The sequence below is a fragment of the Furipterus horrens genome, unplaced genomic scaffold, assembly GCF_987537825.1.
Source record: "Furipterus horrens unplaced genomic scaffold, mFurHor1.1.pri manual_scaffold_5, whole genome shotgun sequence".
NCBI classification, from domain to species: domain Eukaryota; kingdom Metazoa; phylum Chordata; class Mammalia; order Chiroptera; family Furipteridae; genus Furipterus; species Furipterus horrens.
This window is the reverse complement of record NW_028327175.1, coordinates 158,116,159-158,132,990: the sequence shown is the minus strand read 5'-3', so window position 1 is coordinate 158,132,990 and position 16,832 is coordinate 158,116,159. Positions and strand designations below refer to the sequence as shown.

The 16,832-nt window shown below is 39.2% G+C and overlaps 1 protein-coding gene and 1 pseudogene across 1 annotated transcript in view; one reads left to right on the top strand and one right to left on the bottom strand.

The window, feature by feature from the left end:
* Positions 1-16,832, top strand: part of CTNNA3 (catenin alpha 3) — a 1,620,658-nt gene that overhangs the window by 60,897 nt on the left and 1,542,929 nt on the right. Inside the window, exon 3 of the mRNA XM_090278091.1 lies at positions 11,638-11,830. Coding sequence (XP_090134217.1) covers positions 11,638-11,830 — 193 coding nt within the window. The remainder of the gene's footprint in view (positions 1-11,637; positions 11,831-16,832) is intronic.
* Positions 12,358-12,984, bottom strand: LOC150010165 (small ribosomal subunit protein eS8 pseudogene; annotated as a pseudogene).

Sequence of the window (16,832 nt, the reverse complement as noted above, 5' to 3'; positions counted from 1 at the left end):
AGCAATGGTGGTTCAGCTTGCTGAAAGGATAGAAGAGTCCATATCTCCCCAAATATGGTCATTTTTTGCTTGAGGTGTGAGTCTACCTTTCATAGAACACCATGGACTGTTTCAGAAACCCAGCTTGTTTCTGCAGCTTGATAACTTCATGATCTAGACCATTGGTCAGTGAATTTTTTTATATGGGTCCAGATAGTAAATAGTTTCAACTTTAACAGCCATAAGGTCTCTGCTACTATGGTTTGGAAGCAGCCATAGACAATATGTAAATAAGTGGATGTGGCTGTTTTCCAATAAAACTTTATGTACAGGAATAGGCAAGTGGTCAGTTTGGTGTCAGGGTACTTAATTTTCAGGCCCCTGCTCTAGACTGACTATTTTCTCATGGAAATACTCTGTACTTACTGGTTAAGCAAGAATAAGAAATGGGCACTATTTCACACACAGTCAGGAGCCCCCTGTGAGAAAAATAAGAATGGAATATTTTGTAGTCAAGCCCTGTGAAAGACACAAAAGCCTCACTTGAGAGAAGAGTGCTAACTAGGCCATTCAGAAAATTCCTGTTATGTTGAGATCCTGTTAGCCCAGTGGTTTTCAACACTGGCTCCCTGGGGAGCTTTTAAAAATTCTGATGCCCAGGCCACACAGGCAACCAATTAAATTAGAATCTTTGGGAGTAAGACCTGGCAGTGATTTTAAAAGCTCCCAGGTGATTACAACATGGGAACGGCTGTGCTGGCTGTTATGTCAGCCGGTAGTGAGCATGATTATGCCTCTTGGCTCAAGGCTTGATCTAGAATGGTGCCTCTTCTATGTCTCTTTAATGAGGTTTGGTGATGCCCATTTGGAATACATTTATAAGGAATTTCTTGGGTAACCTCCTGTATCAACTCTCTGTAATATGCTCTTAGGTCCCCATAGGGCCCTTAGTAGCAGATCTAGGAAAACTCATGCAGCTGAGAAGTCTTGGATCCATGTTCTGCATACCTCCCTTACCAAGCAATCCACTACTAAATGTATGGACTAGGTTATACTGTACTCAAGGATTTTGGGTAACCATGGTGTGACATTGTGATTGATAAGAAATACATATTTGATCATTCAGATGACCAAAATGTATTTCTCATATATATTTGGTCTTTATCCACAATTCCTGGTTTACAGCTCCCCAAACCTTTGGAATTTCCTAAGTGTTAATAGTGATGAAAGTGTCTTTTGTTATATTATTGAGGTGACTTTTGGAAAGCACCCAAGGATTGGGCTGGTTGTGACTAGAGGGTTGGAACTTTGAGTTCCATGCCCTGACCTCTGGGGAGGAGAGAGAGGCTGGAGGTTGAATTTAGTTACCAGTGGTTAATGATTTAATTAATTATACCTGTGTAACGAAGCCTCCATTAAAAACCCAAAAGCTGGTGTTGAGAGAGCTTCTGGTTTGGTGAACACTGGAAAAATGGTGCGTTCAGAAAGGACACCGAAGCTCTGCGTTTTCCCAACATACCTTGCCCTATGCGTCTCTTCCACGTGACTGTTCTGAGGTATAGCTTTTTATAGTAAACCGTGCTTCAGTAAGTGAAACGTTTCTCTCAGTTTTGAAAGATGCTTTAGCAAATTACTCAAACCCTAGAATGGGCTTTGGGAATTTTTGGTTTATAGCCAGGCAGTCAGAAGCACAGGTAACAACCTAGGCTTGCGACTGATGCCTGAAGGTGGGGGTGGAGGTGTCTTGTAGGACTGAACTCTTAACCTGTGGAATCTGATGCTATCTTTGGGTAGATAGTGTTTAGAGTTGCGTTGAATTGTAGGACACCCAGTTAGTGTCCTGAGAATTGCTTGTTGGTGTGGCACCCCGCACCCCTACTCCCCAACTGGAATTAGGTCCAGGAACCAAATTCACATGGCATTCTTGGTTTTGGTGGATTTTGCTTGGGGTGGAGGAAGTGGTAGTGAGGGAAGAGATTAATAATGTACAAGTCTGAACTCATGATGTGGTGTTATATCCCATGAAGAAGTTTACATTTATAATCACTTGCACCAGTGCTTTGCAACTTTAGCTGTGCAAGGTATCACTTGAAGAACGTATAAACATGCTGATACCTCGGCCAATTAAATCAGAATCTCTAGAAGTATTTTTTTTTTTAACACTCATTCGAGTATATGTTTATTGATCTCACAAAGAGAGGAAAGGAGATAAAGAGACAGAGAGAGAGAAACATCTGCGCGAGAGAGAAACATCTGTGCGAGAGAGAAACATCAATTGGTTGCCTTCTGCACACCCCCTGATTGGGGATTGAATCCACAACCTAGTTATGTGCCCTGACTGGGAATCAAACCCTCAACCTTTTGGTGCATGGGATGACACTCCAACCAACAGATCTACCCTGCCAGGGTATTTTCTTTTTAACCCGTTTCTGCTTTGCCCCAAGAATACTTGCTGGTGGCAGTTGCAGCTACAGCATTTACTCTGAAATAACTAACCTTACCCGCAAAGTTTGCCATGAAATAGCTCACTTTTATTATGTTTGCATTGCTCTATTATATCGATAGTCTTTGGAAACAAATGACATCATTCTATTTATAGAATTCTGATTTTAGTAATGGTATTTCTATTTTCTTTTTTCTAAACAGGAAATGGGTTAAAAAGCCTTTCAGGTGATTCTATTGTACAACCACTGGAGTTGGACCTTGCTGTCACCAAAGTGTTGTCCATGAACTGGCAGCATGAGGCTCATTTGGGAACACCTTAAAAAAATGGAGACCCTCAGGCCCCACCCCAGACCTACTTAATCAAAAATCTACGGTGTAATCAGGTCTTAGGTGATTTGTGTCACATTAATGTTGAAGAAGCACAGGTATAGGATACTATAAATTTCAACTTTTAATTTGTAGCCTTGTGTATATGGCCAGAGTTGAAAACCACTGCCCTCTAGCCACCTGCAGGTGCTTGAGTGGTGAAGTCACCAGGAATTTTCAAACTCCGATACTGATACAATTGAGTACTTGAAGGGAGTGCCCAAGGGTGATTGTTTTGGTGGGTGGGACCTGTACATTTCTTTTGAAGAGGTTTTGCCTCTCCCACACCCTGACTTAGGCCTAGCCAGCCCTACTTCCTTCCCTCTCCAAGCCTGTGGTCAGTCTTATATCAATTGATTCTGTGCTTCCCAGAAATAGCTTTGGGGCACCAGAAAGCATGACCTGAGAAATCAACAGAATTTCAAGAGCTAGCGTTTCTGCTTTAGGGTGTTTGGAACCAGGGCATAGTTTGTTATAATCTACACATGATTTTTAACTCTAGAAAAGTTACTTAAGCTTGTTATAGATGAATTTGGAGATACTATATGGTGTCACAGTACTGAATGCTCTACAATTAGGCTTAACAAATGTGGTTTGTGATTTACAGACAAGTGTTTTTCCTTTAGGAAGCAATCTTCAATTTAGACACATTTCCCCCACATTCTCCACCTTACTGTAACAGAACCCTTGGGCTTCTCCAATTGAAAACAAACCCACAGGCTCTTTAGTCAGGGGCCCGATTGCCCGCTGCCAGAATTATGACTCTCAATACCAGAGTTTAGTGAAAAGAAAAAGAATTGTTTATTTAACAGTTAAATAGATTTAGTTATTTGCGGATTTCTGTTGTTAAGTCTTATATTCTTTAAAACACCCATAAACACATATTCTTGCCTCCCCCCCTACCAAACCAGGCTAGCTTTAGAAAAGTTAGAGAAACCGTTTCCCTACTTTCCAAACACAGTTCAGCTTTACCGGCAGCTGCCAATCACTCAATTCTGATTGGGGAGGTCCTTTCTGTGCTGTGGTGCCCTCCAGCTCTCAATGCAGAACCGCCTGGATTCTCAGCCTCCTTGCAAACTGCCTTCTTCTTGCAAACCGCATGGATCTCCTCTCCTCAAAACCGCATGGCGAGAGCCTCTTTAAGCAGCCTGGAGAGCCCTCTCAAAACCACATGGAGGGGGCGAGAGAGCGAGAGCAAGAGCGAGAGCGAGAGCGAGAGAGAGAGAGAGAGAGAGAGAGAGAGAGAGAGCGCTAAAATGTCCGCAGCTGCCTATATATCCCTGACTGCGTCCTCTGCCGCAATGGGCGTTGCAAGCAGTTCTGACCATTCACAGAACCTTACGTGGGCTCTGTGTGCTTTTTCCATATCATCCCCTGGTCCAAGACTGCTCCCATCTACCTGAGGCTTTGGATACATTAAAGCCATTTTGCATAAAAAAGACACTAGCCACCAGCCTCAGGCATGTGGAGGCATTCTAAAAGCTGCTTCCTTCTCCCCATCCCCCAGCCGCAAACTCTGGGGATTTTTGGACTCCCCTGTTTCTGGAACATTACTTTTTTTTAACATTTCTGAAATTGGGATGCATCTTTCAATGGATATGAACATTAAAAAAAAATCTTCACCTGAGGACATTTTTTTCATTCCTTTCTAGAGGGAGGGGGAGGGGAGGAGAGAGAAAAAGAGAAAGAGAGAAGGAGAGAGAGGAAATAATGTGAGAGAGAAACATTGATCAGTTGTCTTCTCATACATGCCCCAACTGGAGTATGTGCCCTCACCCTGGGGTATGCATCCCCACCGGGGATCAACCCACAACCTAGGTATAGGCCCCAACTGGGAATCAAAACCATGGCCCTTTGGTCTACCAGTTGATGCTCCAACCAACTAAGACACTGAAACAGCCTCTTAGCTGTGTTTCATTCTATTCCCCACCCTTCTGCCTCATCTCTGCTCAATCCCCAGTCCATTCTCTCAGAGCAGCCAGAATGATCCTTTTATATTTTAGGCCAAATAGTGTTACTTTCCTGTTCTGAAACGTTCAATGACTCCCAATCACAAGAATGGAATGGAGAATGATGATGGTGATTGACAGGCCTGCACAATTTGGTACCTTGATGCCAGCCTGGCCTCATCTCATGCTCTTTCCTCACTCTGCACTAGGTGTGCTGGCCTTCCTGCTGCTTCTGAACACACCCATCAAACTCCTGTTTTTGAGACTTTGCACTTGTTTCCTTTGTTTAGAATATTTTCCCCAGATATTCAAATATCTTACTCCTACTTCCTTGGGGTCCTTGTTACTCAATCAGAAACCCCTTCCCTGGTACCAAATTGAAACTAACCCTTCCCCATAATCCGTCTATTCCCTTACCCTTCTTGACTCTTCATAGCACATATTAATATCCACTACAGTGTTATATAACTACTTATGTGCATGGTTATTCTGTCTTCCCCCTGTAGAATGAGGCTCACTCTCATACCCCCCTGGTACAGTGCAGGTGCACCATCTATATTTGTTGAATAAATGAATGGTGGAGTCCAGTATTGGTTTTTTGTTTGTTTCTGGGTGGTAAGTAGCTAAGTGAAAAGTGGAAGAAACTAATATTTGATACTAGTGTCAGCATGTGGTCTTTCCCTAGTTGTGTTTTAGTTCCTAATTTTTTTCCCAGAAATAAGTGTCCTTCCTAGATTAGAACATTTTAGCTACAGCTATTTATTTGTTTGGTGTGTAAATCCCTTTGCTTTGTTATGGTATCTGCACGGCCAGGAGGGCTGGTAGAAGTGGGAAGGGATCTACATGTGCTTCCTTATTGTCTGTCAATAGCCTCAAGTAATATCTCATGTTACCAGGTGTTACTTTAATAAATAAGCAAAACCCTAAATTATAGTGAAAAAGTGGTGGTTTTTAAAATACTTTTTGTGTCATTTATGGTGAGGCTTGTTATAGGCTGAATTGTGGCTCCCCTTTCCTATTCATATATTGAAGCTCTCAGTACCTCAGAATGTGAATGCATTTCAAAGTAAGACCTTTAAAGAGGTAACTGAGTTAAAATGGGGTCTTAGGGTGGACTCTTAATCCAAAATGACTGGGGTCCCTATGAGAGGAGATTAGGAAATAGATGTCAGGGATGCTGCACACAGATCAAAGACCATATTGGAACAAGAAGGTGGCTTTCTGCAAACCAGTGAGATAGACCTCATGTCCTGCTGCTACCTAGATCTTGGACTGTGAGAAAATAAATTTGGGTGATTTAAGTCACCCACTCTGTGGTACTTTATGGCAGCCCTAATACATGGTTTAAAAAAATGAACATCAGTTATAAAAACTGTGTGCCTGCTCTTTTTATTTATAGTTTGAAAATGAACTATGTAACATCTTTTTTTTCAAATATATAAATATTTCAAATAAAAATTTCAAAGGAATATAAATATATACTTAATTTTAGATCACTTTGAACTGATCAGATCCTAACTAAGCTATTTGAATGTAGACTTGTTTATTCATAATTTATAAAACTTTGATTTTCCATGATACTAGACATGGGAAGTGATAGAATTTATTGCATTAAGGAACTCCTTTTGACGAAAAGTACCAGGTTCTGTCTGGAAACTTAAAATTTAATTTTGGCCTAACTAGCTCTCTCTGTAACTGTACAAATCACTCAACATTGTGGTTTTTGGTTTAAGGTTTCTAAAATCCAGAGTTTTATTCATCTTCTCATTAAGTCAACCACTATTTATTTATTATTTAAAGTATGCTAGCTCTGGGTTTTTAGGGTGAGTCAAGCCCCTCCTGTTATGGAATTCATGGTTAAGTCGAGGAGGCAGTCTGTTAACAGTTAATTACAAACCCTAATGAGTGGTGCGAGAGGTGCATATAAAGGCTATGAGGGGAGGGAGTTGTTCTGGGTCAAGGTTTCTGAATATTTCCTGTTCTGGGCCTAACAAGTAGTTTGTGGTCAAACTCCGAATGGAAGACGAGAGTGAAAATTTAGTCAAAAGTGAGATCATAAATGGCTTCATAAACCATGCTTTAGATTTTATCTTGTAGGCAGCAGAGAGCCACTGGAGGGCTTGAAGCTGTGCAAGTGTGTCACATTAGCCTTGTAGAGAGATGGCTCTAAAGGGAGTGTGGGATGGGTGTGGAGACATGAGGAGAGTCAGAATTGATGCATATACTTTCTGTAACAATACAGTGGAGGATGGGGCTGAGATTGAGGCTTCGTGAGGCCCCCTGTTTCCGTGTCATGGAGCATGGCTTGGAGGGAATATAGGGCAATAATCCAGAAAGCAGTCATGAGAAGCAAGGCTGTGGGCTGGAGAGGAGTTGACACTACAAGGAACCTGCACAGGAAGGCGAGAGAGGGAGCAGCCCTGAGGACCTCCGGGTTTCTGCCTCAGGTTAGGTATGTCTGTCTCTGAGGAAAGAAACACAGATAGAGGAGAGGCAGGTTGGTAAAAGAGGACTTCCACTTTGGGCACCCTGTGTGAAATGTGTGTTGCCTATTGAATTAAATATCAACCCTTTCTTTGACCTTTAACCCTTCATATTTAGGCTATAGCCTCCTTTCTAACCTTATTTCTGGTCTGAATTCCTGTTTTTATCCCACAGTTTCCCAAACTTGACTATCTGCTATTGTCAGACCAAAATAATTTCCATCTCTGCCCCTTTGTACATGGCTCTGTTCACTTGGCTCACTTTCTCTTCATTCTCTCCTGCCAGAAAACTATCTGTCCTGAAAGGCTGTTCATAATCCTTATGAATGTTTGCAGTCTCTTTCAGACTTTCTTTATACTTATAAGCATAAGCAATTATCACTTTGTTTTTTATATTACAGCTAGTTGTATTGCTCTTCCCATACTGGAGCTTACTCATCTTTATTTTCTAAATGTATAGAGTATTGTTTTTGAACATATGTGTTTGATAAATGGTTATTGGTGTGAGATGAACTAAAAGAAGATTATAGTTGGTTTTAGGGAAGTGTTGATGTTAACTCAGAGGTATGCATTTGCTGAGTTTCTAGTCCTTCATTCTTCCCTAGTACTTTTTTAATACAATAAATTGTTTTTGGTAGGAAATAAGAACAGTTGAAATTACCAGTGACTTGAAGGGATCTCCCCCATGCAAATTTAGGTAATAACTTTAACTTTAAAGGGATCACTGGTTTTACTTATCTATGGACAAATTTATTTTCCTTCCCTTTATAATTCTTTCAGAATTCTGTTTGAAGTTTAAGATAAATAACATTGCTTAAATGTCTTATATTTTATTTCACTCATTAAAATTAACTCAAGAAAGCAAAAGTAGCCCTGAAGACTCCTGTGAGCCATGGGAGGAAGATTAAAATTCAAAGTGTTTTAGCCAATAAGAAGTGAGATGGCTTAATTAATATGAATTTTTTATACTAATGTAATAGTAGAAATAATGAAAGAATTAGTTAGATTGGGAAAGAACATGATTATAGAATTAAAATGTTACCCAAGTTGGCTCTAGAGAAGACTCTCCGTAAAGCTGGTCTTAGTCTGATGCAACATATGAAAGTCAATCACAACCTCACGCCGAATTCTGCAGTGCTCCTGTTTTGCACTAGTGCTGCTGTGCCCTACATTTGATGGCTTGGTTCACTAAGTCTATCAATTTAATCTTCTGTATCTTTGGAGCATCTAGAGAAGCACACTTGAATTAGGAGAGATTAGAAAAACCCCTGTTTTGGTCCTCTAAATTTTAACACATAACTATTACATATTATTAAAAATATACTTGGTTTTAAGGAATTTTCAACATGCAGAATTAAGAAAGTAGGGAATTGAAGCCTCTAATTTAGGACCATTTCAGTGAGAAATTCATTCTTGTATTTATGATAAAGTTGTGTCTGTAGCCTAGCACAGATTTTAAAACTGAGGAAAAGTTAGTAAATCCAGGGTTTTTAAGAGCTGCAAGCCCGGGGTTGAAGATTTCCCTCATGAGAGGGACCTCTAAGGTTTGAGAAAGAGGGATGGGGGAAGGCTGTGAATCAGTGACAAAAAGAAAGTTTAGAACTTGGACCCTGTGGTAGAATCATCATTGCTGTAAATTCCAACTAAAGCTTTTGTGTTCTTATAAAATTGTAACTAATTTTATATAGAAAAAGAAATAACACGAATAACTTGAAAGCTAACTTTACTGATTGCTGGTATTTCTTCCAGAGATGAGAGACTTACAGTTAACATATGCATCTTTCAACTCTTGGTGAGAATCATCTGCTATAGTGAGTGATAGTCACTGATAGGAGTTGTTTAATCCTGTCTGCAGGTGAGCTGGGGTTAAAAAAATGATTTAGCTTTGTTTTCCACCTCCCACCAGAATTACCAAGCCATGTTTACTTTTTGAAATAAAATGGGTCCTTGAAAACATAATTTGACTTTAGTTTAATCAATAATAACCATATTGGAGCATTTTAAAAGAAGACAGACATAAATGATTTATAAGAGTAAATAACTTACAAGTTGCAATTGCATTTTTTTTGATGGGAGCACAGTGCTATTATACAATGTTCTTTTCACATTTTTTTCCTTCTCCAGCATTTATTATAAGGAACAAAGCGTTTCTGGAATGTTCATCTTAATTTCAAAGCTCAGGCTAGTCTATGGAAACCATTTGGGGCATGGAGTATCTGAACAATAATAGAGGAATGTTCAGTGGGATGCATCATGAATTGTAGCACTTAAAATACATTTTGAAGAAACATTCTAGACAATGATACTTATTCTTCAATTTAAACCAAAGTTTTAAACTAGATGCTGTAATTTGTTTTAGTCTGGACAAGTATATTTTAACTCTTGATATATAAATTAGACTGACAATAATAGTGAGATATTAGCTTTTTGGGGTATGTGAAAACCCATGTAATAATTCAGGCTTATTATCATTTTTATATAATGCATGATAGAGATGCGTGGCCATATTTGGCTGCTTTTAGAGCATACATAATGTGTTTTGTTAACTGCCTTTATCACATTCAGCACAGGGAATCCTAAGAGCAAGATAAGGTTAGACACAGAGAGGACAGCTTTGACAAGGATCCCAGAACAGATTTTCTATATCAATGTGAAGAATAAACAAGAAAACAAACACTAAAGTGCCAACCAATATTTGTGCCACGTTATGCATTTTACAAAACATTTTAGATTATTTAAGCTTCACAGAGTCCTATAGGGTAATATATGATTGTTCTCATTTTCCAAGAGAGGAAACAAAGGCCTGCTATGAGGCATTCCACTCTGGATTATTAACATGGGGATGAAGCGAGTTAGAATAAACCAGAGGGTATGTTGCACAGGGGGAGGGGAATAAATGGCCAGACGAAAATTATTTTCATCCACATATTTCCTTATAGCTTGTAAGTTCTTTCTTAGTTTCTAACTAAACACTGGGTTTAGATGTCCAAATAAGCAAATGTTTAGTGCTCCATAAACAAGCAAAATTCCCAGAAGCTGCAGAGCAGGAAGGGTTATATATGTATGAATATATGTATATATGTTGTCAGTGAAGTGATGCATGATTGTTAAAATCTTTGGCTATTTGATGTCATGCAGGAGTCCAGCTTTCAATTGGAATTCCAGGTCTTCTTTTTAAATACTGGATTCAAGCTTTTTTCCTTCCTCTATGGTGGTGATCTTCAAGCTTTGCACATGGAAACACTAACCAAATTTTGTTATTGGGCTCTAAGGTTTAATTAAGAAGTGGATATAGTTTTCACAACATAATTTGGTATGAGGTTTTGTTTCAAATATACGAGATGCTTTTAATTTATGTCTCCAATAATGCTCTTATTATGAGTTTATTCTTATTTTAAACATTTACAAAAGTATTAACTGTTCATTATTAACCTATCCAGGTAATTCAAAATACTGTATAGATATTTAAAAGTTCCTCTTTTTAACTACTGCATTCATTAATCCATTTCTACAATAATTATTGAGCAACTACTTTGTGCGTTGTTCTGGGAGAACAACATATTTCCTGCTTTCACAGAGTCTGCATTTTAGCATTGGAAGCATGCCATAAACATGTAACCAAGTAAAAAAGTATCAAGCTTTATATGTGTTTTGAAGAAGTAGGTAGTGGGGTCAGGAGACAGAGCGGTGGGGATGGGCATAGGGATGGGGTGGTCAGGAAGACCTCTTGATAGGGGACTTTGAATGAGACCTGCTTGTTTGAGAAGCCAACTGAGTTATGGGAGTGTGTAGAGACAGATAAGAGAGGTTACATAGGGCCAGAAAAGTAGGTATGGTAAGGATTTGGGTTTTGTTCTAGTGAGGTAGCCACTGCTATATGTTTTAGAGTATTTCCCATCCCTCTTAATATTAGTAATCTCTATTTTCAGCCTAAATAGGATAATACTTACTGACTTAATTATAATTATTTTTGCCTCCCTCTCAATATAAATTACTGGCTACAAAGTGATATAAATTTTATTTTATAATTATTTGATTTTTTTGAGATATATGTTTTTATTTTCTCAAATTTGACTGCTTTATCAGGATTCTGTATTCTTTTTTTCATATAAAACTTCTGTAATTAAAATAACACACGTGCACACACACATGGTTCCAGTATTAAAACTTGATGAAATTCAATCTCTAGGGCCCTTCCTCCTTTCCTCCCTTCCAACCTACCATTAATTGGGAACTCTGTGGTGGCTGATAATACTGCTCTTGGTGCCTTCACTTTTGGGGGTGTACCTCTCTGTGTTTCTATGATACACGTCCTGTTTCTGTGATATGTTTCCTTCTGTTCTGGGCCATGATATCCCAGGACTGTGTTCTCACAATTTGTCTAATGAGTAACTTACATTTTTTTCCACTTTTAGGTTACTACACTTGTAAATTGTCCCCAGAATCCTTCTAACAGGAAAAAGGGATGTTCAAAAAGAGCCAGAGTTCTTCTAGCTTCTGTGGAGGAAGCAACTTGGAATTTATTAGACAAGGGAGAGAAGATCGCCCAGGAAGCCACCGTTTTAAAGGAAGAACTTACCGCTACACTTAAGGAAGTTCGCAAAGAAAGTGAGTACTCTAGTCCTGGTCAGGAGCAAACTGCTTACCGTAGTGTATGAGTTACTGGATGAGATTTGTAAGAATTTTTTCCCCCCTGAGTTTATTAGTTTATGGCAGAGTTATGAGGAGCTAGCTGTGGGAGCCAGAGTGGCTCATTAAACAGCCCCAAGGCTCACGGACCCACTCCTGGTTCTTCCCTTTATTTGTTCAGCTCCTCCAGGCAACTTTTTCCCTCACCAAGTCACAGTTTATACATGATAAAAAAAGAAAAGAGTACCTTTTTTGGGTCACAATATAATGAAAACTGACCAATGGAACTGAAGATATATTTTCCCAAACATAAATAAATGATAAAGTTTCTTGTAAACTGTTGGAGATAGAAGTTTCTGACTACCTCTGTAGATCATTTTATATATTTTTCACTTTCTGAAGGTTTAGATTTCTTTTTTTCTTTCTTTTTTAACCAGAGAACACACTTATTAAACGAGTTTGTTTTGTGTTGAAGCACGAGCTTTCAAGAAAGGAGGGAAGAGGTTTTATTTGCCTTTCCTAGCCTTAATTTTCCTTAGATAGAACTCCAGCTCCTTGCCCTCTAGCACATAGCCGTCTGCTCGGCCACACTGGCCTGGTCTTGAAACGATGCCTGCAAGAAGCTTGCCCTGTTGGAACTGCTCCTCTAGAAGAGTGCTGATTTTGGCATTCTTTTTTCTTTCATCGTATTTCTTCTGAAATTTTTTTGATTGTTTTTTGTTTAAAACCTCTTTCTCTTCAGGAGTCAGCTTGGCCCCTTTCTTGCAGCCCAGGGGCAGTGCATAGTGAGACTCGTACCACTGTTGGTAAGGTGTGCTGTCAATGAGCACGATGCAGTTCTTTGCTAGGGTCTTGGTGCGGACCAGTTCGTTGTTGGATGCATTGTAGACAACATCAATAATCTTTGCTTTCCCTGTACAACACTCTGAGCCCCAGGAGAAGTTGCCCACGTCCAGCCTCAAGGCTCAGTACTTCTTGTTGCCTCCCAGCACACAAACTGTGTGTATGCGGCAGGGGCCAATCTTAGTGTTGGCAACAGGGCGTCCCAGCTCATATTTTCGCTTCTTGTGGTAGGGCTTCCTCTTGTCCCTGGTCTTGCGGCACTTGTGCCAGTTGTCCCAAGAGATGCCCATGGCTTGGCACTGACTGGAAAGAGAGCTAGATTTCTTAAACTTAAAAAAATAGTTTGCACATACTATGCGTAACTTTTATTGCTGCTGTGTTAATATTATAATACATAAGAAAAGATATCATAAGCAAAGATGCCACCTTCTGATATTTTTACTTATAAGAATAGTTTTCTAATGAATGTAAGTCTCATTTGTAGTTTATTTATTTAAAAAAAAAACCTCTTGAGACTTCTGGCCAAAATGGAGGCCTAGACAGACATGCTGCATCTCCCTCCACAACTAAGAAGGAATACAGCTACCTCAAAACTAGAGACAACCAGAAGTTCCAGAAAATCAAGCTGCATGGAAGTCCAATAAACAAAGATAAAAAGAAGAAATTCTCATCCAGACAGGTAGGAGGGGTGGATCCGGGGTGGAGAGGATGCAGCGTGGTGGCGGTAGTAGCAGCAGCAGCGGCAGACCAGCAGAAAACACAGTCAAATGTTTTAAAAAGCTGGGAGGGACACCTGGGGATGATCCCAGCACCAGAACAGATAGCACAGCTCATGGTTCTAGCACCAGGAAAAATAAAGCCTCATTGCTTTTGACTGTGCAAGCCAGTGGGGGTTGGGGTGGAGGACAAAACTGCCAGTCTCAGTAGAGTCCATTTACTTAAAGGGCCTCATGGTCCTAGAACATCCGCAGACCCACCTACTCTGGGACCGACAGCCAGGGCAACAACTAGAGAGGCACCAGTTCCATACAGAAGTGGGAGAAGTGCCTGGAAAAGGGACGAGTGCTGAGCAAGTGGCATTGTTCCCTCTCAGACCCCTCTACCAGGTACAGCGCCACAACATGGTGAAACGGGTCCACTGTACTGATGAATAACTAAGGCTTTGCCCCTAACAATGTAACAGGTGCAACAGCTCTACCTAGGACACAGAGGTAAACTAACACAGGAGCCTGTCAAGATGAGGAGACAGAGAAATATGGCCCAAAAGGAAAATGGATCAAGGGTCCCATGGGAGAACTAAGTGACAAGGAGATAGCCAACTTAACAGATGAAGAGTTCAAAGCACTGGTGATAAAGATGCTCACAGGCTTGACAGATGTGCTTAAGTGTGGCAAACACATAAGGAAAGAAGTAAAGGCTATGTTAAATAAAATGAAGGAAAATCCACACAAAACCAATGGTGAAGGAAAGGAAACCAGAGTGAACATCAATGATTTGGAACATAAGGAAGAAAACAACAGTCAACCAGTACAGAATGAGGAAACAAGAATTGAAAAAAAATGAGGAGAGGATTAGGGACCTCTGGGACAACTTTAAATGTGCCAATGTCTGAATCATAGGGGTGCCAGAAGATGAAGATGGAGAGCAAGAAATTAAAAGTTTATGGTAAAAAATAATGAAGGAAAACTTCCCAAATTTGACAAAGGAAATAGACATACAAGTCCAGGAAGCACAGAGTCCCAAACAAGCTAGACCCAAACAGGACCACACCAAGTCACATCATAATTAAAATGCCAAAGGTTCAAGATAAAGAGAGAATTCTAAAAGCATCAAGAGAAAAGCAGGGAGTTACCTACAAAGGGGTGCCCCTAAGACTATCAGCTGGTTTATCAAAGGAAACTCTGCAGGCAAGAAGGGACTGGCAAGAAGTATTCAATGTGATGAAAAGCAAGGACCTACAACCAAGATTACTCCATCCAGCAAAGCTATCATTTAGAATGGAAGGGTAGATAAAGCGCTTCCCAGACAAGGTAAAGCTAAAAGAGTTCATCATCACCAAGTCATTATTATATGAAATGTTAAAGGGACTTTTTTAAGAAAAAGAAAATCAAAACTATGAACATTAAAATGACAACAAACTCACAATTATCAACCACTGAACCTAAAAAATAAAAACAAAATCCAACTAAACAAACTGGAATAGGAACAGAATCATAGGCATGAGGATCATTGGGAGGGTTGTCAGTTGGGAGAGGGAAGGGGGAGAAATGGGGAAATGGTGCAGAGATTAAGCAGCATAATTGATTGGTACAAAATAGACAGGGAGAAGTTAAGAATAATATAGGAAAGGGTGAAGCAAAATAACTGATATGCATGACCCGTGGAGATGAACTAAGAGGGGTGGGATTGCTGGAGGGAAGGGTGTACTGGGCAGAGGGGAGCAAAGGGGTAAAAAAATTGGCACTACTGTAGCAATGTAATCAAGAAAACATACTTAAAAAAAAAATCCTGCCTCATGCCTTCAGGGACTGTAAAGGGAAGAGTGGCACTAGCCAATGACTAACTGATCCTGGGTCACAAAAGGTTGGCTCCCTTGTCTCAAGGGAAAACAATTTGGTGCCATTCATTCTCCAGGGCTCCCTATGGGATCGGGCAGAGATAGACCTTAGATCAGCACTGTCCGAAAACTAATGTAAGTCACATGTACAATTTAAAATATTTTGGTAGTCATTTTTTAAAATATTAAGAAATATTTTTAAAAATAAAGAATAAAAATAATTAAACGTAAAGAATGTAAAAATAGCTATCTTTAGACTTTTTTACTGATACAGTCAAAATATATCATTTTAATAAGCAATATAAAATTATTGATATAGGTTAATCTTTTCATACTGTCTCTGAACTTCATTATGTATTTTACCTTTGGAAGACATCCAATTCAGATGCCAAACTTTTATCAAAATACTTTATATGTAGATTTTATAAAACTTACAGTAAAAAAGTAGATTCCTATACCCATATTTTAGTTATCTAATAACTGAATCAAATACCAGTTTTTAAAGTTTAAATTATAACTAAACAAAATTTAAAATTCAGATGCTCACAGTACCCACATATCAAGAGGTGAGTGAGTAGCCACATGTGGCTACTGTTGGCCATACTGTACAGTGCAGCTTTAGCTCAGCTTTGCTCAGTTTCTTCCCTGCCCTATCCTGCTTCCTTCACCCCCCTCATAGGTTTCACTTAAGAGGACTGTTTCAGTAAACCACTTGCACAAGAACCTCCATCTCAAGTTCTGCTTCTAGGGAACCTAACCTATTTATATAGACTCGAATCTTCATCCCTCATGAAGAATTTGCAGTACAACTTAGCAATTTAAAAGCACTGACAGAGAAATCATCTGGTAAAGAACGCTTCTTAAAATTTTTAATCCAGAGTTCTATGAATCTTTGTAACTGCTTTTTCTTACAGAAAAGATTTTAGTGCAGAAGAGATCTTACTCTCTCCAGAAACATGAATTTTCCAAGGACCATAGTTTGAGACTGTACTAGAGCATTATTACCAAGCAATTCCAAAGACAATTGGATAGATAAAACTACCATATTTAAGCAACAGCAAAACAAAAGAAAATACACTTGTGCAACTATCAAACTGTCAACAAATACTTCTTTAGTAGAGCACCATGAAAGGCAGTCCAACTCAGCCAACTAATTGGGTGATGCTAGATGCATCATTTTTTTCTTTCTAAACTTGTCTCCTCAACTATATAATGGAAATCATAATAATAGCTACTTCACAGAGTTATAGTCAGGATTAATGTATGTGTCCACTACTGAGAAAGCTTTATAGGCATTATCTCATTAAGTATCTATTATTACCATATTTGTTATCATTAATATTATGAAGACACTATGAAGATGTAAATTCTCTATCTTCTATATAATAATGTCAGATAACTCATCCTAACTCATAGATCTAGTCCTGAAACTGTCTCAAAAATTTCCTCTGGTGCCACAAATATACCATTACAAGTTGAATACAAACTTTGCTCTTCATGCATCCTATGCAATGAGCAAACTTTATGGAGTTCCAATATTAGATGACCATTTCAAGAGGAATAATTAAAAAGGAGATGAGA